Source organism: Danio rerio, chromosome 10, assembly GCF_049306965.1.
Source record: "Danio rerio strain Tuebingen ecotype United States chromosome 10, GRCz12tu, whole genome shotgun sequence".
NCBI classification, from domain to species: Eukaryota; Metazoa; Chordata; class Actinopteri; order Cypriniformes; family Danionidae; genus Danio; species Danio rerio.
In genome coordinates, this window is record NC_133185.1 from 31,545,144 (window position 1) to 31,569,885 (window position 24,742).

At 34.2% G+C, this 24,742-nt stretch overlaps 2 protein-coding genes across 6 annotated transcripts in view; both read left to right on the forward strand.

Moving 5' to 3' along the window:
* The first annotated feature begins 719 nt into the window (after positions 1–719).
* On the forward strand, positions 720–20,969 carry fhl1b (four and a half LIM domains 1b). 2 transcript variants are annotated; one of them, NM_199217.1, is given in 6 exon segments: positions 720–749; positions 12,031–12,215; positions 14,156–14,330; positions 16,832–17,001; positions 17,435–17,621; positions 20,248–20,969. In NM_199217.1, coding segments are annotated over 5 exon segments (843 nt in total). In that variant the 5' UTR covers positions 720–749; positions 12,031–12,059; the 3' UTR covers positions 20,403–20,969.
* Positions 20,970–21,008: 39 nt separating this feature from the next.
* adgrg4b (adhesion G protein-coupled receptor G4b) overlaps positions 21,009–24,742 on the forward strand; it is a 36,538-nt gene continuing 32,804 nt past the window's right edge. For 2 of the 4 annotated variants that reach the window (XR_012386370.1, XM_073914793.1), the window contains exon 1: positions 21,037–21,286. Coding sequence is in view for 1 of the 4 variants with exons in the window: in XM_021479351.3 (XP_021335026.2) it covers positions 23,173–23,222 (50 nt within the window). In the remaining 3 variants the exon portion in view is untranslated. Of the gene's footprint in view, positions 21,287–23,123; positions 23,223–24,742 lie in introns of all 4 variants that reach the window. The other 2 variants (XM_021479351.3, XR_012386369.1) reach the window with 2 other exon arrangements.

Consider the following 24,742-nt stretch of genomic DNA (forward strand, 5'->3'; position numbering starts at 1 on the left):
TGTGGTCCAAAAATATTTCCAGGTTTTGATGAATATAATACTTTACATTTAAGTACAGCAGTTTTCTTTTTATTTTTTGAGAACAGTGCCGTTTTTAATTCAATTTTAAAAACTCATTTTAATTCATATTATATTTTTTCCTGTTAGCACAGTGCAGTGTTAGTGTTCAAGCTATTTATAATGTTTAAAGTGGCTGACAATAATAAATATTCATAATAAGAAGAATTATCTGCCAAGTTTTTGAAGTGTGCAACTCTATTTCAAAACCGGTCATTATGGTGGTACTTGGAGAGACATTTTTTTTCTGTGGTGGTACTTGGTGAAAAAAGTTTGAGAACCACTGCTCTACATGATGACGCAAAAACTACTTTAAACGCGTAAATAATGTCTTATGGAAATATTCAAACCTTTGTGACTTACTTTTAAGCCTCCTGTCCCGCATAATTAAGTTAATAAAGAAATAAATAAATGATCTGTCATTCCTTCTATCTGCATTCATGAATTTTACTGAGGTAAAGCTTCTTAATATTCATAAGTCAAACTTCTCCATTGGGTAGTAGCTGCTCGACGTCGACGTTTCCTTATTAATATTCAGAAGAAGTCCCGCGCGATTGGACGTAACCGTAGGAAGTTAGCATTGACTAATTCATATTCATGAGCTGCTACTTCTCGACAACACCAACGCAAAACCGAACCAAGTGCAAAGCACTTTGCTGTGGCGCCAGTCGGCTGGACAGACACTAGAGGAGGTAAGTTTAACCTTTTCAGTCTAAGAAAGACAAGTTTGCGAAATTTACGTTCTATTAAATGGTTAAAGTTGACCAAAATCGAGCAACATTCAGAATCACAGGACGTGCTACTCTGGCTGTATGCAAATACATGCAAAGATGTGTTTTAGGACAAACAAAATAAAAGACGCGATAAATAAGGGGAAATAATGTTTATTGTTGTTATTTAAGTCAGTAGATAGCCTAAATACATTTAATAAAAGTATTTTATCTGATTTCTAATCAGTTTTCAATGCTATTTGATAAACATGAATTTCACCTGCCATTTTAAATTAAACATCCTTACACTTCAAAAGCATCATATATTTAGAAATGCTTTAGCTGCTTAATATTACAGCTGATCAATGCAATCTCTACTTTCTGCATGTAAGCTACTGTTACAATTCACCTCAATGATTCTGTATTGGTGAGTAGTTCTGCATTTGAAATGCACTAATGTAAGTACAGTAACTTTATAATGGGGCGTTGGCGGCAGGAATTTTTGCATGTTCTTTCAGCCTCTCAAATCTGTTTCTTATTAAAGATTTTCACTCTGAAGATCCAGCCACATGTTTCAGGCTTGGACTGATGGGCTGAAAGACTCTGCTGGACAGTCTGTGTCTAAATTATGTGCAGAAAGGAATTCATCCCATGAGAGTGATATGAAATATCTGATATCTTTCTTTAATGTCCTTAATGTCCTGTCATTATCTTTTGCACATTCCGGAGTAGTAAAATACACAGGAAGATTATTCGGTTATCAGTATTTATTTAGCCTTATATAATTTTTTTTTTCCATTTGGCCTTTTTTTTTTCTTTTTCTTTTCTTTTCTTTTTTTTTTTTTTTTTTTTTTTGCTGTCTGATGGTGATTTTTGTATTTAAAGACACTATTGCAATAAATAAATAAAATAATACACACACACACACATGAATACAATTTATAGCAATGAGACTAACAATATGAAGCAAACTCGCTGTACAAAGACAAGTAAAGAGTAAAGTAAAGAGACAAGTATTGTATTGTATGAGCACATGGACGTCTCATGTGTTTGAGTCACAGCCTCAGGACCGATTATGAATCAAGACTCAGTTACTAAAAAACTTCTAAATAAATTCAATAAAACTTAGCAACTGTTACGAAATGTTTTCTTAAAGTGATAGTTCATCCAAAATGTAAAAAAGCTGTTAATCTACTCACTCTAAGGACATCCATGATGTTGATGACATTTTTATTAATTTGATTCAATACTTTTAGCTAAAAAAAAAACATGATTCTTGGTTATTCATAAAATTCAAGTCAAAGCCACTTTAAGTCCCAAAAAACAACACACCACCCATGGCTCATGATGATGCATTGACATCTCTTGAAGCGAAACAACTTTCCATTGCAAGACGCTTAACGTTAGTTACTACTTTTAATGTTTAATCCAAATCCTTAACAGTGTGGAGCACAAGCTGTAGATGAAAGATAATAATGTCAGATTCTTGGATAGAGCTATCATTTAAGAGCTCCATCAGGAGCCACAAGTAAATCAAGAAATAAATAATCTTGCCTGCATTTTTATTTTATTTTTTGTACTCGTTAAAGGTATAAAGCTCTATTTTTAAGGAGTGCAAAATGAAAACAAATTTCACAAATTAACAAATGTTTCTGTTGCTTATGTTTTGCATCCATGTAATGGTTTGTATTCTCCTGGTACCATTAGCACAGTGGGGACCTGTAAAACATTTGCAGTTCCTTAAATGTCAGATGAAGAGTGATTCACTTCCTCCCCATTTTTTCTTTGTTTTTAAACCATATGTTGAAACATTTTGGTTAGATCTCAGGAGGATTTGTTGTTTTTTGGAGGGGGTATTCCACTGCTACAGTATGAGTATTTGATGATACAACACCTGATATGTATCAGTGAGCTATACAATGAGCAGTCAAACTGTTTGCATTGGGTGTAAAGGGTGATTTTTACACCATAGGACAGGTTTTAGAGTTGAGAGGAAATAGCTTTTACTCATGTTCCAGAAGTAAAAATTCCATTCATTCTCTCAATACTGAAATACACTAGCATACACCATCTATTAACGACCTTAAACCTGCTTTTAATGGTTTACACGTTGTTAAATATCAAATCAAACATCTAATTGAATATGATTTTTTTTCTTGATTGAATAAAATAGTCTGTAAAGCCATGCAATGAGTAGCCTTGTCGGTGTCATGTCTCTTTAAAAAAAAAAAAACATTATAAATTCTTATGGCTTTGTAAATGCATCAGAGTAATTATATAGTGGTTTAAAAGTGGCCCCAGCTTAACCCCAGTTGCCCAGAGAAGGAACGGTAGTCTTGTTTGAGTTTCCTCTTGGCGAGAGTGTATTTAGTGCAGATGAATAGGACTAGGGTTACGCCGCTGGCCAGCCGTCTCGCCTGTCCTGCTTACCGCCGATTCACAGGCTTCCTGTTTCCAAGCTTTCACCACATTCTTCAGCAAGCTGATCTTGCCAACACAACACTTTGCCAAGACCCCCTCACTTCCTCGGCTGGACTTGTTCCGTTACCATACCCATTTTAGATGACCCACGTAGACTAACCAAGACCATTTGTAATGTCCGACATACACTACTAGTCAAAAGTTTAGCATCAGTATTAGGGCTGGGCAATTAATCAAAAAGTAATCAAAATCGACATTCAGAACATACTGTATTCATTCATTCATTTTCTTGTCGGCTTAGTCCCTTTATTAATCTGGGGTCGCCACAGCAGAATGAACCGCCAATTTATCCAGCAAGTTTTTACGCAGCGGATGCCCTTCCAGCCACAACCCATCTCTCGGAAACATCCACACATGCATTCATACACTACGGACAATTTAGCCTACCCAATTCACCTGTGCCGCATGCCTTTGGACTGTGGGGGAAACCGGAGCACCCGGAGGAAACCCACGCGAACGCAGGGAGAACATGCAAACTCCATACAGAAACGCCAACTGAGCCGAGGATCGAACCAGCGACCCAGCGACCTTCTTGCTGTGAGGCGAACGTGCCACCCACTGCGCCACTGTGTCGGCCCCGTACTGTATAATCAATCGAATTTTTCCTGGTTAGTTTTTCAATTTCTTTCCCTACATTCAATGTGGAGCCACGTGACCCCACTCTGTTGAGACTGATTTATACTTCTGCATTGAACGCATGGGTATCGTCAGGTGCAGCCTTCGCAAGCTTGTTTTCGCACACCTCTCAAAAAATGTAACTGCGCGTTCGCACTACATTGACGATGATTGGAAGCTGCGCCAGAGATGCCTTGAGATGGCATATTTTGTATTATGTTGTTCAATCACATATTTTAAAATCAAGTAATGCACCCTTCATTCAAAAATCTTTCACTTGTAATATGTGAACATATTTACTGTACAAAACTAGTCAGTGAAGTATGAGGACAAAAAATAAAATAAATAAATAAAATAATCGTTCAATAATCATAATCGCGGTAAAATGTTTAATTAAACGAAATTTTGATTTTAGGCCAAATTGCCCAGCCCCAATCAGTATGATTTTTAAAAATGTTTTAAAAAAGAAGCCTACTCTGCTCACCAGGGCTGTGATAAATACAGTAAAAATGGTGAAATATTATTACAGTTTAAGTGTATTTCCACTTTTAATTTATGTGATTTAAAGCTGAAAATGCTTATATAATGTAGTTTAGAATGTAAGTGATTCAAAGATATATATATATATATATATATATATATATATATATATATATATATATATATATATAATTTTTTTTGATGAAAAGGAACAGAATAACAGCATATATTGTGAATTAAATCAAATCAGAACTGTCTTGACATTTACTCTTGAATAATTTAATGTGTCCTTGATTGCTTTAATTCAATTTTTAATTGTAAATTTGAATGGTACACACTGTAAAAAGCCACTAGTTACTTTATTTAAAAAAGTAATGTCTTGTGAGTTCCAACTTGAAACTGTTAAGTTGACTCAACTTTATTTTCACCACATAGTTCATTTACTTAATGGGTTTACTCATTCTTTAAAGTCACTAATCGCTTTAAAATGACAGGTTTACTCACTCTATTCAGTAAATTCAACTAATCAGTCTAAAAGAATCAGGTTTGATCACTTTTTTAAGTTAAGTCAACTATTTTTTTAAAGCAACAGGTTTGCTCACTTTATTAATTGGACATTTAATCGCTTTAAAAGTTAAAAGGCTTTCTCACTTTTTAAGTCAAGTTAACTAATCCCTTTAAAAGTAACACACTGTAAAAATGCAGGGTTCCACACAATTCGACACATGACACACAATTTAACCTATTTATGTGGATTGAACATTAGTATTTGAAACAAATTAAGTTGTCTTATTAAAATCTCAAGAATTGTGCTGTTTCGGCTAATTTTAAATAAGTAGTTTGAACAAGCAGCAAAAAAATATTTTTTGAGCGCAGGTTTACTCACTTTTTAAAGTAAAGTCAACTAATCACTTTAAAAGTAACAGATTTACTCGCTTTTTTAAGTTAAGTCAACTATCGATTTAAAAGCTATCAGTTTACTCACTTTTAAGTAAAGTCAGCTAATCACTTGTATTAGTTTCCACAAAAATATTTAGCTGTTATACTGGTAGTGTATGAAGTATTTGCGTTCAACCATATGCAAAAATGCACTCATGCATGTGGTTTTTGAGTAAAAGCGATGTTTTGAGCTAACCAGCATGTGATGTCATCGCCCAAACTCTAATTTGGTCGCCTTCATCATCTCCACCGCACCATTTTATGAGCCTGCGAAGAAAAATAACTTGTTAAATGCATGCAAAAATGGGGAAAAAAACATGTTCAGTATCAGCATATTACTTTTCCCTTCTGCTGAAGTCTCGCAGGCTCTCAAGTTCCCTCATAGCCAATGGTTCGCGAGCAGCATGACTGTTCCTGTTCTTCCTCTGGTTTGCTTTGGCCCGACTGTGTTCCAGATGCTGGTGCATGAGGTCATCCCGAAACCAGATTCCAGTCTCAACAGTCTGCCATCTCCCTGGAGAGCACATTAAATATTTGACTAGAACAGGGGTCTGTCAGTTCGCCATTACATCAGCGTCTGTAAAAGTGCCCCCTTTTAGGCTTATCTGCGACCCGTTTAGTGGGTTCACTTATTTGCCCTTTATTTGGTTTAAATGAGCGGTTTGCTGCTAATTACAACCCAATGAATGGACGTGTGGTGTAGCTGTTACCATGTGTGCTGTGATGTGACATTGGTTTGAATCTAGGGTGGGGTTTGTGAAAGTATTTCTAAGAAAAAAATATGGAAATTATTGGCATAATGGATATGTTTGTTTAAAAAATTCAGGGTAACACTTTATAATTAATTCAATTCAATTCAATTCAGCTTTATTTGTATAGCGCTTTTACAATGTAGATTGTGTCAAAGCAGCTTCACATAAATGGTCATAGTAACTGGAACAGTGTTGTTCCAGTATATTACAAAATATAAATCATTTATTAAGCATTAGCAAATAGTCAAATTCGTATCTGTTAAGTATTAACTCTACATTAATAGACATTAGTTAGTTAGCAGTTTATAGCTACAGCTACAAATGCTCTAGTCTTAATATTGCAAAGATTTATTGTTCATTTGATACTGAGTCTTTAATTGTAATTTATAAGAGATTTTACAAAGCATAAACAGTGCTCTCTTTCGGTCACAAAACTGCATAAAGTTGAGTTAATAAAGCATTTGTTAACATACATAATAACTATCTGAACAATAAGATATATAAATGTTGATTTCAATAGTTTATTAATCGTTTACTAACTCATTCTGAATGATTCTAAAAGCCACCAACTACTTTTAAATACAAATGGTTTGCAAATAACGCAATACTGACCTTAGTAATGAACAATTAATAATAATAATAGTAATAAAGTATAAAAACACAACCAGCACATTAAATGTGCTTATAAGTCAAGAATACAGCATGTGTAGCTGTATTTATAAACTGCTAACTAACGTTTATTAATGTAGAGTTAATCCTTAACAAATAATGAATGAACTATTTCCTAATGCTTAATAGATGATTCATAGTATGTAATTATAAAGTGTTACAGAATTTGGATTTAAATAATAATTAAGAACATTATTTTATTGTGATGAATTAATTTTTAATGCTAAGTTTCACCTTTTTCTTAAATGTCTTAGATTTTCTTGTTTTAAGAAAGTAAAGATCAAGAATGAGTTAGGCGACGCTGTGGCGCAGTAGGTAGTGTTGTCGCCTCACAGCAAGAAGGTCGCTGGGTCAGTTGGCGTTTCTGTGTGGAGTTTGCATAATCTTCCTGCGTTCGCGTGGGTTTCCTCCGGGTGCTCCGGTTTCCCCCACAGTCCAAAGGCATGCGCTACAGGTGAATTGGGTAGGCTAAATTGTCCGTAGTGTATGAGTGTGTGATGTTTCCCAGCAATGGGTTGCGGCTGGAATGGCATCCACTGTGTAAAAATGTGCTGGATAAGTTGGCGGTTCATTCCGCTGTGGCGACTCCGGATTAATAAAGGGATTAAGCAGTCAAGAAAATGAATGAATGAAGAATGAGTTAAATAAAATAAAAATTTAAAAAACACCAGGAATTATAAAATAATATTTAAAAAAAAAGAAAAGATTAAAAAACAAAATCCCAACTATAAGATAAAAAATTTATGATTAATGTTGATAATCTCCCTTAAAACAAATCTTTTAGGCAAAAAAAAAAAAAAATCCAAAATGAGATAATAAAACATTCATGATTAACAATACTGATAAAGTCTCACTTGTATTCCTTTTTTAGAAAAAATAAAAGCATTTTTATTTTTGTAATTAATTATTATAAGTAATATCTCAGTTTAATACATCTTATTAAATTAATTGCAAATAAAATAATTAAAAAATCTTAATAACAGATTAATGAAAATATGCATAAAATAACACCTCCCTTAATATCCAAAGAAACAAATTAAGGGAAAGATTATTCTTAATCATTAATCTTTTCAGAAAAGCAGATTGTTCCTCTTTAAACGTTTTGTGTATCCAGCCTCTCTTCACATATTCTTTTTTCCTCAGAAATTCCTGCCCTCACTTGACTATCCCATAAAATAAATCCAACTCAAAAAGTATGAGCTGGTGATTTTTGAGCTTTAGCATTGAAACTGAGCTAAAAATGTGATCCATGAATGTCTATCTGGTCTGTCATTAAAGTTAACCGACCAGGAAACACACAACTGAAAAAAAAGCATCATGAACAGCACATTGAAGAAGCCTTCTGGAAAAACAAGATCACTTTTGCCAAGTCCTGCAACAGTATCCAGCATATTTAAACCTCATTACTGTTCACATTCTTCTCTTGTGTCCATTAAAACAATAAAAAAAACAATACTTCTGCTTGTCTGAAACAGACTGGTGGTTTGGTTTTAGATTTGTCCAGTGGGTCAGTAACAAACCATTCACTAGAAAAATAGGGCTGTAGAAACAAAATGGAGGTGGAGTTTATTTTTTGTTTTGGCAATGTTGTCTTAAAACTTGTGGAGAACTTATTTATGGACTGCACAGGCCAACATTTAATTTAAAACGTTGGGATCTACCAGTTTTCTTCCCATAAAGGATATTAGCTAAGAGTTCACATTTGCAAAAGAGATATGAAAATAAACGTATTATATTCATCCTCAGCCTTTGGGACTTTATGTAAATCAGTCAAATATGTCATACCGATGCCTTTATTTAGTTGACAGAAAAGGCACCTGGAAGCTGTTCGAATCTATTGCTTGCTAAATAATTAACCAGACATGTAGGAAAGACTCAATGCAAAGTGTTTCAAGAAGCTTCCCTCTTTAAACATGGTCAAAGAACTGTTAACATTCCTCATCTTGCCACATGCATACCAGACATACTTCTGCACGCATATAGAAAAGAAAAACAACACGATCAAATGTGGGCCCACATGCTAGTAAACATGCGCATATTTGCTTAAAGCATTTGCACAACATTTTATAGAAGGTTTGGTTAATTTACTCTCAAGCAATTCAAGATGTATGGGATTTTTTTTCTCTTCAGAACACTGTAGACATCAAATTTTACAACGTTCATTTTGCTAGTGCATAGTGTTTTTCTTTAGGTGAACAATAAATCCAACATAGGCTCATTGTGAAAATGTAGTTCTATATACGTTTCTGGAGACCGCAAATTATCAAGCCAGAGGTTTGTATTGCTCCATTTCATTTTTTAAATAAACTCTATGGGGCAGTATTACGCCATCCTTTTCACGCTTACCAGCTGACCACTTATCTCCATATGGATGGCTTTTCCTCTTTAACCAGTTTGTCCCGTTGGCTCACCATGTATGTCAGCGAATTTGAGACGCAGAGAGGAGATGACCACAATGACAGGGTGCAAGTCGGGAGAAGAACGGTTCCCGAAAGCAGGTAAGACAAAAACAGAACCCAATAAAACGACATAAACATGTAAATAACAGGGTCAGAATGTGGTAAAATGGTAAAATCTGGAATTGTGGTAAAAATCAGATGGGGGCTTTTCTTTTTTTGGATTGCTTTTGAAAATTGTTTGTTGGGTTTAGGTAAGCTGGTAGGTGGGTCAATCGATAAAATTGTTTGGGTTTAGGGAAGGAGGAGGATGGGTCAGTCGATTGGTGGGTCACTCAGTCAGTTAAACAGTCATATTTTACCACATTTTACTTTGTTATATACTTGTTAATTTTATTTTTTGGATTCAGTTTTTGTCTTACCTGCTTTCTGGAACCGTTCTTCACGATGCTGTGGATGACTCCTCTTTGCGTCTCAAGTCCGCAGACTGGACAAACTGGTTACAGTGGGAAAGATGTTCATACAGAGGTAATCAGTTAGCTGGTAGATGCCAAAGGAGCAGTGTCATACTGCCCATATCGTTCATTTTAAAAAATGCAGCCATACAAACCTCTGGCTACATAATTAGTGTCTCCAGAAACGTATATAGGACTACGTTTTCAGAATGAGCCTATGTTGTATGGTTGTATATAAGATACAATAAATCAGTAGAGATCAATGGGAATCAGGCTTCTTTGTCTTAAATACCCAGAATGCATGGGTGCATCCATGGAATGCATCCATGTAAAAACACATTGCTGTTTTCTATTGACAGAAAAGTGACTAAAAGGAAAGGGTTTATACAAAATCGTGTGATTTTATTCATATGAAAACATACCATTTTTAAAAGAAGGCATACCTCCAAACTCCACCTCGTCTCTAAACCCAATCATTGGTGAAGAGCAACTCATACTAACCCAATCTCTCTTTAAGGCAAGTCATTTCACTCAGCTGCCATATTTGAAACGCCTCTCTGGCACTTTGCTCAGGCATACTGTCTGAATGAGGAAACATCAAATTCTCCAAAACTGTTAGCCAAGCTTACGATTACATTACAGGTTTGTAATCACCATTAAAATTAAATAACACCTTTCTCGTAAGTTTCATTTCTAAACGTTTAAATCAAACAAAATTGACATTTTTTCAGGCTGCCCGAGCCAATGTGTATATGCACTCGAAAGGAACGAGATCACGATACCAACCTCTTTTATGGTTGTTCTACACATTATCACAATACACATTATCCTCTGAATAATGCTTCGTCAGATCACGCTGGTCTTCTGAAGCAATCCATAACTTGGTCTCGATGGCGAATCTCCTGCAGAAATGACAGTGACTCTTTGTTTACAAGTTTGTGGGCGTTTAAGTAGTTGCTGTCATGTGATGTGCATACGGACTGTACCTTGCGTTCGTTTAATACAGATTACAAAACCAAAATAAGTTTGCAGCTCAAGTGTAGTTGGTTAATTCAAAAGTACAGATTTCAAGCTTTATGTGGATATATTTCTTATGTCTGTGAGGCAAGTATTTGCTGAGATTTCAGTGCGTTTGTTGACCACAAAAACTGTCGTAACATACGTCTGGTCCGAGCTTTCCCCCTGGAAAAAACGTTAGTCATTCGCGATCGATGATTGGCTCCTGTACTAGTAGGCAGGGCTTCATTCACCATATTGATCATTACACTTTTTCCCATTCAAAACTATAAGCTGAGTCCCAAACCGCATACTTTATTTTACGCCATTTTGTAGTATAAATAGTGCAAGTAGTGTGTTCACACTGAAAACTCAGTAATAAGTGCACTTTAATAATAATAATGAATAATAAGTGCACTTTAATTACCTAGATGATGTACTCATTCAGCCGCTAAAATAAAGTGTGTAATCATGGACACTTCACGCGCTCAACGAACGCAAGTTTGCTCACGTAGCAGAAGGGGCGGAGCTATCGGGCAAATACATAGTGTTTAGTGTGCCATTTGGGACGCAGCTTATATGAATGTCATGTGTTAGTCTTTGACTAAGCTGTTAATTAAATGTAGCTTACAAATTCATGAATTAGCCACTAAATCAAAAAGTAATGAATTTAATTGACAGTTTCACCTAAAAAAACAGCTTTCTTTTTTGTTCTGCTGGACAAAAAAGTTGGCTAATCTTGAATATCGTCTGAGGGGGAGCTAATTAAAAAGCAAGTTTTGATCATGGGGTGAACTTTAGCAATGTCTTTACCATTTCGTTCCCAGGAAATGTTTGTTAACACATCCACATTGTTAAGGCCTACATGGGAAAGCTACCAATGAGGGTTTATTTTGGCGAGTAAAACAATATTCAACTCAGGCACTTTAGCAATTTGATCCGGTATGTTTATAATCCAATATATCTCGAAACAAATTCAATTTTTATTGTATTTCCTGTACTGGTGCAAGACATAATTTGATTTCAAGCATGAATGCATGCGGCGAATGTGCTGTTTAATTATTACCGAAAAGATTTATCATCTTGTTGAAGAAAGTATCTGTCTTGCTTTCATCTCGTCTGTCTGCCAGTCTGCTTTACAGCTGAACTGAACGCGTTATCAGATCAAGATAAGACCGAAGCACAATAAAAAACATGTGCTGTGTGCTGTTGCCTATGGTTACATAACAACTTAAAGTAATTTAGCTCCTCCGCCTAAGGGAAAACGGAACAAACACTCTCTTATCAATAAATTAGCTCACACAGTTTCCTGAGGAAACTCTGAGTGCTGCTGTGAACTTACACATGAGGGGCTGTGAGACAAACACTCTTTTTTTGCAGTTAAGATCGGTTTCTCTTTCGACATTCATACGTCATGGTGTGTTTTTATGACCCAGTTTTATGGGCGAGATGAGGTAATCGCTGTTATTATTTCTCACAGCTTTTCGCGGGTTTATTGGGTGACTGACTATGGCAAGCCGGTCCAACTGTTTTTACTGTCGTGAGGACCTCAGTGGAAAGAAGTTCGTGAGGAAAGACGAGAAACAAGTCTGTGTGCGATGCTTCGACAAGTTCTGCGCAAACACCTGCACAGAGTGTCGATGCACGATCAGCACGGACTCCAAGGTTTTTTTTATGCCTTTGACATTAAACTGTTTAAAAAACACATATTAATATCTACTTTAATGATACCATACTTATAGTTTAGATATTCAGCATGTTTTCCATTAAGGACTATTAATTTGCTTAGTGCTTATTATTTGCACATTAGTAGGCCTACTTGTTAAACACTATTACACTATTACAACCTACTTATTTTGGTGGCTTGAGAAAGCTAACATACTGTTATATTACACAAACTTCTTCCTTTCCTTCTTCTTCTTCTTCTTCTTCTTCTTCTCATGATATTTGAGGTATGCATCTCCTCATAGACCATTCATACTTCCAACACCAAACTAACTCCAAACCGCCAAACTATACTGAATTAAGTTGCTATATCTTTTCCAACTAATCCGACTTACAGTTTTCCCAAAACTGTCCCGGAAAATTTGAAAAAGTCCCATCGACTTAACATTGGACCCACCTTTATAACCTCAAAACTGTCTACCAGACTGTCATACAGACTTAAAGTTGAGCTTATTTAACTCAGACTGCCATCTGCCAATCCCTGATGAACTTTCAATTTACTATTCACACCCTAGCAACCACTTACGGCACCTTAGCAACTGTCCAATAGACTTCTATTGTAAAAAACTACCATTGACTTTACATTGGACATACTTACGACATACAAATTCATACTAGCAAACATGCTTGCAACATGCTAATTCACGCTAAAATGATGCTTAGAATATGCTAGTTCAAACAAAAAAATGACACTATTTAACCCTAACCCACTGAGAACACCATAGCAACTGCCTAGCAACACCTTAGCAACCACATAGAACACACTAGAAACCATTCAGAACACCCTAGCATGAAGCATGCCAATCCATACCAGAAACATGCTTACAAATATGTACTTTTTTCTTTCTATGCCGACTGTTTCAAACTTCTTAAACTACTTCAATTATTTAAACTTTAAAACTACTTCAAGACTTTCTCAAGCCACCATAAAGTTTGCCTACAAACTTTACTTTTCTAGTTCTTTTTATTACCTCTTTATTAATTACTTTTACAATTAAATAAATCAAATTCATTAGATACTTCTTTTTTACAGTCTTAAATGACTATTTTGTTTTTTTACTGGTAAAAAAAAAAAATCTACTTTTGGAGGGATCTGTCACTCTGATAGGCTTACCTTTTTTTTTTTTTTTTTGTTCTAGTAGGCTAAATACATTATCCACAAGTTTAGTTTAAGTAATAATTTAGTTATTTAAACTCCAAAAATATGGATAAAACCAACTGCTGCTGTAAAAAAATTAAGTGAATTAATAAATCATCTTTAACCCAATGGTTCGTTTTGTCCGTATTTTACCGAAGTTGCATTGAATTTGTTTTATTTTACCAGTACTTCATCATCAGATGCCTGCTCAAAAAAGATACAAGTAGTTAAAGAATAGCCTGTAGTATTTAAAAAAACAGCACCTATAGCCAATAATCAAGTGCTAGAAATTTATTAGAATATCTCAATAATAATAAAAAATCACCAGTAACAAAAGTACTGTATTGTTTATAGATTAAATGTTAAAACAGCTTGCCATCATTGCCATTAGTCTGCTATTGGTAATAGCATAATGACATTTATAAGCTACTAGTGAGAACGTTTTTGAGTTTTTAAAGTCAAAATAACAGTAAAAATATGCACAAATGTATTGTGTTTTCTTTTTTTATATAATTCAAAAGGAGTGAACTAAAATAAATATATTAACTACCATTCAGCAGCATCACATTGTTCAGATGATTTAACATTTTGGCTGCGTTTATAGAAGTAAAGCTAATGTAATTTATTCCTGTGATGGCATTACTACAGTCTTTAGTGACATTCTGCTTCTAATAACAGTTTATTATCATTATTATAATATATGCACAAATATATACATTTCTCTTGCTTCTTACCTGTCTAGGAGCTTCACCATAAGGGGAAATACTGGCACTCTGATTGTTTCCGATGTGCCAAGTGCTATAAGAATCTGGCCAAGGAGTCTTTCACCTCCAAAGATGACAGGATCCTGTGTGGGACGTGTAGCTCACGTGAGGACGCTCCTCGCTGCCATGGCTGCTACAAGCCCATACTGCCAGGTGAGGGGACAGATATTTATAGTTTTTGAAATACTGTATCGTAATTATTGTAAATATGATCATTTTTAATTATATAATGTAAGTGAGATTCCAACAATCTTAACAATGAGGACATTTTAAAAGTGTAATTTTTAGGCTTATTCTAGAATTGTTATCTAGAAATAATGCCAGGTAGAAATTATTTATTCTGAGTCAAGGAATATTTATTTAAGCAGTTAGTTTACTCAGCCTCAGGCCATTATAAAGATGTAAGCTAAGACTAGGCCCACACAGAATCTGCGCACGCAGAATTCCGCAGATTTTCCACAGAATTCCGCAGATTTCTGCAGATTTCTAGCCCATCATTAATTCTGTTTATTTACTTGAGTAAATGTGTAAATCTGAATTTATTACGTTTTTATTCAGTACTTTATTACTTTTTATTTCATATATTAAGGTTTTAGTTATGATACTGCGCTGGATACTCCCAAAATAATTCCGCAGAAATCCAGAGATTTTTACCAAAATTCTCCGCAGAAATATCAAAAAATGTCTGCAGATTCCGTCTGGCCCTGGCTAAGACTCTTTAAGACCTTCAGCTGAAACTGTCGTTCTTGGTGATTCATAAAGTTATGTGCTATAAAGTCCACATGAACCGGGAGCAACAACTGTTTGTTTCTTTTCGTATTGTAATGCAGTTCCTATAGAAACAGAATATTAAATGGGAAAACAGTGGGTGTGGCTTGTTTTTTTTCTGCTGCAAGCTGATTGGCTGTAGTAAAGTGGGCATTTCATTCAGAGAGATCCGGAAATGGGAAGTGCGTTTTCAGATTTTAATTTTAGATTACAAGGGCAAACTTTTTTTGTCTTAATGACATACACAGATTTGTTCACCACAAAACTGGCAATCTGAGCTAACAAAGTAGCATGGTTAGTTTTAATTTCATTTGTACTTTAAAAGAACAAATAAGTATGTATTGTATAGGTAACAAAAACAATTAATACCCATGGCTGAGGTCCGTGTGCTGAGGCTGTGGATTAAGGTTCATCAGTGAGGTATGTAAAGAGTACTAAAAAAATCATACTTAAGTAAAAGTACCATTACTTGCTTAAAAATGTAGTTCAAGTAGAGTAAAAGTATCTGTTGTAAATATTATTCAAAGTTTGAGTAAAAAGAAGACCTTTCAAAAGCACTCAAGAGTTCTGAGTAGTGAGTATTGTGCTGTAACAAGCTGATGCATTTACATGTAATTGGTGGATGCGTGTAAATGTAACATTCATTTAGTTATTGCCCAGCAAGCACACAATGTCATATAATGTTAATCTTTGGTTAGATTTAGGTTGTGATGTCAGGTGACCAAAATTCCATGTCTAGACAGCGTCTAAGGACAACGTTATTTTGATGCTCAATATTGACGTCAAATGACTTGATATTTGGTTGATTTTAGGTTGTGTTGGATAATTCAGCCAACATCTTAAACTAACATCATATTGACTACAAATGCTGATATTCGTCAGGCATGGCAACTGAAATCCAATGTCTGTTAGACGTCATAGTGGTAACATCCACACAAAGTCAAGCTATTGGCAATAACTAAATGCGCTACATCATTAGATGTTGATATTTCGTTGATTTTAGGTTGGACGTTGGACACTGACGTCGGCCTGGTGTTGAGTTCTGACGCAAACTCGATTTTCATTTTTAAACAATATGCTATGTCCCCATGACGTTGAGGTACAAAGTCAATCTCACATCATGTTGATCTTGTGCCTGCTGAGTGTTTAAGGCCATTTCGGTCATCACACAGTAAATATTTGTCATCTTATTATCAGTGACATGACATCAGTCTCTGGGTCAATGCGTGTAAAGATTTTGGACATCTTCTTGGATCCTTTTAATGCTTCCAAACAGTTTGCTGCAATTATAAAGTGCTAATGTTTTGAGGTAGTTCAGTATGATGCGATTTACCTTCTACTGTATGTGCGATTTGATTGGACAAGAATCACAAGACTGATTTTTCTAATCCCCATAGACAGGAAAAAATAAAGCAGTGACTGCATGTTGAAGGAGAGTAGTGTAGTAAAAGTACTAACACTGCACTAAAAATGCACTCAAGGGAAAGTAAAAATAGACATTTTTAAAACTACTTAATTACTATTTCTGAGAAAAACTACTCAATTACAGTAATTTGAGAATTTGTAGTTTGTTACTTTACACGGATGAGGTTAGTTATGTAAATAACGTTCAATTTCTTGCCCAGACTTATTAGTTCATGTAATAGGACCTGACTGTATTATAAAAAGTCACAGGTTCTAAGTTTGCTTTGCTTGTTGATGTTTTTGACTCTCAAAGTTGCATTGGCTTTCTTTTTATGAATCACCAAAGAACACAGATTCAGCTAAAAATCCCATGTTCTCCTGAGATTAAAAACACTTTGTATGGCCTGAGTGAATTAACAGCAAGTGTTCATGCTGTGTGTATTTTTACTGTCTTCTCTTTTACTTTCTCATGTGTTTAATAGGCACTGAGAATGTGGAATACAAAGGCAACTCATGGCACGATGAGTGTTTCAAATGCTATCAGTGTCAAAAGCCAATCGGCAACAAGAGTTTCATAACAAAGAACAACAATGTCTACTGCAGCCCTTGCCATGAGAAGAAATTTGCCAAACAGTGTGCTTGCTGTAAGAAGGTAAATAAAAATTCGGTAACACTTTAGCTTAGGTCACGATTCACAGTATTAACAAACCATTAACTAACACTACTAGCTTAATCAACTACTAATTAGCTGTTTATTCATAGTTAGTCAGGTAGAAGTTGAGTTTAGGTTTTGGGTAGGATTATGGATGCTGAGTAAGATCATACTTTATAAGCATACTTTATAATGAACAGTTAATATCTTAATAATAGACAGGTAATAAGCCAGTAGTTATTAGCATAAATTGTGACCAAAACTAAAGTGTTACCAAATTCTGTTAATCTATTTAATATGTTTTTATTATTTTAATTTATAATTGCTTTTACTGTTCCAGTTTTTTTATATGAAATAAAGATTTATAAGATTAATGACTTTCACAAGTTGTCCCAGCCTATTGTTTCCACATGTTTTGGCCTTGTTCCTCCAGCCCATTACCACAGGAGGTGTGAATTACCAGGACCAGCCGTGGCATTCAGAGTGCTTTGTGTGCTCCTCCTGCCGAAAGCCTCTGGCGGGCACCCGCTTTACCTCCCACGAGGAGAAAGTCTACTGTGTGGACTGCTATAAAAGCACTGTGGCCAAAAAATGCAGCGGTTGCCAGAACCCCATTACAGGTTTGAATGCACATATATTTTAGAAGTGATTGTGCTTGTTGACACACCGACATGGTCAAACTGTGCATAAAATAATTAGATCTCAAGACATTTGGGTCTGATGCACATACATAGGGTGTAGTGCAAATTTTGTCATCAGTACCCTACAGATTTTTCAGACTGCATATGATGTACAAGCAGCTTGCATATGTGCATTGAATTGTTTTCGCCAACCCAGGGTCATTCTGATTACGTACCTCTATATACATTTCTGGAGAGAGCAAAATATGTCCCAGGAGCTACGTTTTTTTGTTTGTTTTTGTTTTTGCGAATCCACCAGAGGCCGCAGAACCCAACCACAGTGTTTTAAATAACAATCCAGAAAAAGAAATGCCCCTGGTTTTTACCACGTTTACAGATTTTACCTCATTCTCACCCCATTATTTATTGTTTATTTTATATTTTAGCTTTAGTTTTTGTCTCACCTGCTTTCTGAAACTGTTCTTCACGGACTCGAACCGCGTTGTCACAGTCAACTCCGCTCTGTGTCTCAAGTCCACCAACGTACATGACGAGCTAACTAGACAAACTGGTAACAATGTGAAAGCCATCCTTATGGAGGTAAGCGGTCAGCTGGCAAGTGAGAAAAGGAACGGCGTCATTCCCTCCATATCATTTGTTTTAAAGATGAAAGAAGAATTATGGCCACATAATTCGCGATCTACAGAAATGTTTTTGGGCTACGTTTTCAGAATGAGCCTCTCCTGGTTTTTACACTATATAGTTTGTCCACAAGGTGGCAACACTGAAGCAGGCATTTGTTTCGCAATTTGAAAAAAATTTAGATGACAGTAATTCAATGGGAGCCAGCGACAAGCTCCAACAAAATTGGTGCAGCATGTCTTTGACAATGTGGGCATCGAGGAGAGTTGAAGTTAGTCAATATGTTATGACATGGATTGGCAGCAACCAATCGGAATGTATTAATCCAGTGTTTCTGGAGATCTACCTTCCTGCAAAGTTCAGCTCCAATCCTGATCAAACAAACCTGAACCAATTAAATAGTTCCTGAACAGCACTTGATAATTACAGGCAGGTGTATTTGATATGGGTTGCAACTGAAATCTGCAGGAAGGTAGATCTCCAGGAGTTGAACACCCCTGTATTCGTCCATCACTTGAGAGGGTTCCGGAGAACACAGTCCGATAAACTTAAGTTCTAAGAAAGACGAAGCAGGCGTTGATTATTGCTGTGGTGAATTTCTCAATTTGTAATGTAGACTCCTCTGAAATTAACGTTAATATTAAGACCAAGACTAGTAAACTGCATGTTGACTTTAGACTAGCACATAAAACATGAGCACAAAAGACTAACTACACAAATCCCTTTTATTGATTTATTCTTAATGAAAAACATGTAAAATATTTTGATCATCAGACTGCCAATGGCTGGGCATCAAGATTGAATTTAGAAGCTCTCACCGGCGGTTGCGTAGAGGCATGGTAAACTGTTAAAGAAAGAACAAATTCTTGTGTTGATGAGTGCTTGTGTGAGAAAAAAGGGGAATTAATTTTTTTTTTCTGCCATTTTTTGTACTTTCTGCAAATGTAAATCGATAAAGACAGACAGAAGAACAGACAGACAGAATTTGTAGAGAAGACAAATTTGCAAACAACTACCCTCTTACTTGAAATGTCTAAACTTTGATGCCTGATTATTTTAAATTATTTCCACAATTAAAAGTAGCGAAGCAAGCTTAACTAGAGCTCTAGTCTAGACAGCGGCCCTCATGATGGTGATAGCAGACGTAACTTTAAAGTTGACGTAAAGTTGTTTTTTTTATTTCAAGAAACTGTATAATACAACTTAGAATACAGTAAAAGAGAACAGTTCTTTTATACAATATTCACAGTAGATACAGAAGATTAAGAGCAAAACGAACAAAAAGTGAAGAGCAGGGGGTGGGTGTAAATACAATGCAAAAAAGATAGTAATAAATGCTATTTTGATAAATGGAACAACATGCCTCACATAAAAGTTTGTCAAATTAGGTATTTATTTCTATAAAGCTTTATGTACAATACAGGTTTTATCAAAGCAGCCTCACAGTGGTTCTAAATCATAGAATTAATTCTAAGTTCAATAAGCAGTTTTACAAACGACAGCAATGTCATTTTTCAGATTCAAAAACGAATGGTTTTGGTTAATGTTTTCTTGATATTATTTCACCTTAAAGGGGCATTTCATATATAACAGAAATACGGTCATGATTTACTCACCCTGCGCTTGTCCCCACCCTATTTGTGTTTATGTATAACACAAAAGAACATATTTTGAGTAATTTTGAAAACCAGTAATTATAATATTTTTTTCTAAGGATTTCAGTATCCAACATTCTTCAAAATATCTTCTTTTGTGTTCAAAATATCTTCTTTTTATTTTAGGTGATCTATATATCTTTAAAAGATGTCAACTAAGTTTAATTTAAACATGCAGTTACATACTAAAAAAACATTCCTCGTCCAAAAAACACTCCACTGCACACCACTGACCGACACACTTGCACTGACGTGTGTTATTTTCATTGAATGTTATATATTTGACTTGAACTGAAGTTACAATTAAATCTCTTTTTGTCATCCCACAGGATTTGGCAAGGCTACGAATGTAGTGAACTACGAGGGTGGCTCTTGGCATGATTACTGCTTCAACTGTAAGAAATGCTCCCTCAACCTGGCCGACAAGCGCTTTGTTGCTCACAGCGGACACATTTACTGCTCCGACTGCTCCAAGAAACTGTAAACACTCAGAAGAGGGAGATTACTTTAGAAAAATATCAGCCTTCTTTTGAATTTATACAAAAATCCCACATAAAAATGTTGAAGTATTGACAAAGGCTTCTGTTGTGTTGATTCTGGCAGCTTTTTGAGGGGAGTTTGATGTTTCCTGTGAGGAATGTTTCGTTTACCTTGAGGCTTTGATAGGAAAACTTATCCTCTCTTTTTCCAATGACCCATTTGTCTCAGGAAAGATAGTAAGGCAGGAGGAAAGACAGATAGTAAAATAAGTGTTTTTGAGAATGTGAAGCCTGTTTTTGAGATGTATTGATCTTTCATTTCACATTTAATGATGCCAAATAAAGCTTTGGGTTGGTAACTTTTAGCCTATAATCATGACCAATGAATATTTCAGTGATTCAGCAGATTCCTTTCAAGATACTTTCATATAAAATACCATACTGGAAAATTAAAATGTGTAGGTTTTGTCTTTCTCCTTACTTATACGTTATCGTTAATGCAATTAACATGAATAATCCATTTTCATTTCTTTGTATAAACTGAAAAATAAAGTTAAGTATCTGAGAAATCTAATAAGGTTGTTTGTATTTGTCTTTTTTCGTACAACAGCGACATCTAGTGGGACAAATAACAGAATCAGTTGAATCAATGTTTGACCATTTCACAACGTGAACGTCGTAGAAGAGCTCAGAAACTGCTTTATTGCTGTCTGTGTTGTTATTTTAACTGTACATTTGTATTTTAATACATAGTACAGAAAAACGTCGTATACTGCTGTGTTTTTAATGAAGACACACATATGCTAACTCTAGCTAAACGGTCCACGTTGTAGTTTTTGGACAATTAAACTAAATTGGCGGGGTTGGAGGAGAGCGGGAAAACAGTGAGGTAAGATAAAGAGCGAAACATTTGATGTATTTAGAATTTACGATTGAAAAACGAGCTACATTGATTTCACTTAGTGCAACTTTTTTTAGTTTTACAAATTGTAGGGGAAATTATGTGATTCAGCCTGACATATAAAGAAACATCTATGATTTTGACATTGACCATAGACTAAAAATATTGTATTTGTTTTAATGTTTAGAGTTAAATGTAGCTACAGTCCTCAGCATATATAAGTACACCCTCAAATCTATATTTTAAATCCTTATGTTTAATATTATATTTGTGAATATTAGATTATTCAGTACTGAAGCCAAATCTGGAGCTAATCTAACAAAATACCTTACGATAACAGATCAAAAACTAGTACACCCAAATGTATGTTGTTTTAAATTTTTAAATGCAAATTAAAAAAAAAAAAGGAAAAATCAAGAGAAACAAACAAAAAAAAATTGTTGAAATTTTGTAGGTCGTATTAAAAAAAAAATATATATATAATTTTTTTAATACAACCTACAAAATTTCAACAACTTTTTTCTCTTTTTTTCCTTCTCTTGATTTTTCCTTTTATGTATATATATATATATATATATATATATATATATATATATATATATATATATATATATATATATATATATATATATATATTCCTTAAATTTAATAGTTTTATCTTTCAGTTTCTAAATATGTTCGATGACTAAAATATATTAAATGCACCAAAATGCATTGCCTATATTCATTGAGAAATGGATAAAAATATTCATTTTTAAAATGGGGTGTGCTCAATTATGCTGAGCACAGTACATGTATTTTTGCAATTAGTTAAAAATGAAGCCTTTTCAGCTAACATTATATGCAAAATTCGACAGCATTTTATTTTATAACAGTTAATCTTTAAAGATCTATTAATCTAACACAAATTGGTCATTTATTGACATTTATGTTTATTATTATTATTATTTTTTGTTTTTGTGATCATCTTAGCTCTTTGAAAGGAAACAGTGTACGTGCCAACATTTGCATAATCATTAGAAAATCTCACCCTCATTTCCTTACATAAATCAGTTTTACATTAGATACAAATATAGGTTATTTAGGACAAAAAAATATCCCCATTAAAATAGTTATTTAATCTTAGAGCCATTTTAGTTTTAAAAATAAATCTTACATTATTTGTTAAAAAGCTTCCATTTGTTGGCAAGGCCAATTATAGTTATGTTTACGTAGCATGGATTTTTTTTTTTGTATATCCTTGGAAATATGTATTTATTTATTGTATTTTTATGTGACGCTGCACAAAAAAAATTGTTTAAAATAATGTTAATCAAATCAGTTTTTAGCGGTTATTATTATTAATGCTTTTTTTTTGATAGGGACAATGCAAGTTAATTAACATTTTGTTTTAATACAAAATGTAAACAAGCCAGACTATAAAAACAATGTTAATTTACAGCAATATCGGTCTGAAGTTGGTAAAAAAAAAAATGATAGTATGTAGATGAAAGTATAAAGAAGTAATGCAATGTTTGTAATGTAAGTTTTTTTGACATGGTTATTTTGTCCTCTTTATGGATTTAACTTTTTTAAATTGATGCACAAGAGTTAACCTCAAGGTTACACGATTTGTTTGCTGAACATATACGTAACAACCATCCTGACTGATAATATACAGTATAGCAGCACTTGACTTTATGAAGATGCTGTACACATGTCATGTACCCATTCAGTGGTTCACACTGTAGTAATATGAAAAGAGGAAGATTGATGAGCTTAATGAATAACAGAAAAGGATTATGAGGCGGGGGGGTGGCGTTTTAACTCAAAAACTCTCCCTTAGTCATACCTTTCACATCAACATATATGATCAGGCACTGTTGCTGTCCTGAATGAAGAAATGTCCGACAGGGATATCTGACACTTGTATGTGTTCAATCTGGTGAGTAATCATTTGTTCACTCTGAATTCTGTTTTGTTTTTTATATATGAAAATAAATAAATTGTTATTCAACATAATTGTAATTTAAGTCATTATTTAATTAAATTTGATAGAATTCACAATCATGCACATTGGTTTTAATTCAGTTGTCTTGTAAACTTAGATCGTCCATACAATATTTCAGTCAGGATTAATGTAGAATAAAAGGTTTTATATGCAAATGTTTACAGTTGATATTGTCTTCAAAAAGACAACTCAAACCATTTTTTCTTCATTCTTTTTTTATAGTGTATATGTGAGTGTGTATGTATTCAGATGAGGGCAAAATTATTAGCCCTTCTGTGCAATATTTATTCTTTTTCAAATATTTCTCGGGTCTTATTTAACGGATTTTTCACAGTATTTCCAATAATATTTTTCCTCTGGAAAAAGTATTATTTGTTTTATTTTGGCCAGAATTAAAGCAGTTTTTAAATTTTTAATAACCATTTAAAGGTCAATATTATTAGCCCCCTTGTTTTTCAATTGTCTACAGCAGGGGTTCTCAAACTTTTAAGCCCACGACTCCACCAAAAAACAATGCTAGTGACTCGTGACCCTCAATATCCTCTGAGGTGGTTATAAATATATAAAACACACACATATACCAAGCCTATTCATCATTCAATTTTGAAAAACACCTCCTTGTTAAGCTGTGGCCTGTATTTATTTTAAGTGTACGTGAGTGCCGTAAAGGTGTCAGAAAGTTTAACCTGCACTAAACATCAATGTGCTGTCTCTTTAATATAACGTTATCTCCCTTTATTTTTGAGGGGGGGATTTGCATGTTGTTTTTTAATGTAACTAGTAACTATTTTTTCCTCTGTAGGTTATGGATAAAATTTGCTAATTGTAGTAGTTTAGTAAAATGAATTTGATTTTTCGAAATCCCCAAGCGACCCTCTGTCATTGTCTCGTGACCCCCACTTTGAGAACCACTGGTCTTCAGAACAAACAACACTCACACAATGATTTGTCTAAATACCCTAACTTTGCTTAGTTATTGTAATTAACTTAGTTGTCTTTAAAGTGCATTATAAGCTCAATTACTAGCATCTAGAAAAATACCGAAATATTATGTACTGACATCATTGCATAGATGAAAGAATTCAGCTATATTAATAATAATAATAATATATTACATATTTTTAGCAGTTTATTAGCAGCAGAACTGGACTCCTAAAAAGCCTAAATTGTATGCTTTATTTTTCTGTTTATAGTATTGCTTGTATTACTTTGCTTTAACAAAGCAAATTAAGTTCATTTACATAGCACATTTTAAAAAATAATGATAATTTGGAGTGCTTCACATTTTAAATATTAATCATTAAATATGATGCATAAAACAATCTCAAAATAAGTACATTTAGTTACAAAAAGAAAACATGATTAAATTAATTAAAACTGATTAAAATGTATAAAAACAGGTTGAAAAAAGAAAGATATTAAACGTGTGTGTGTATGTATGTGTAATTATTATT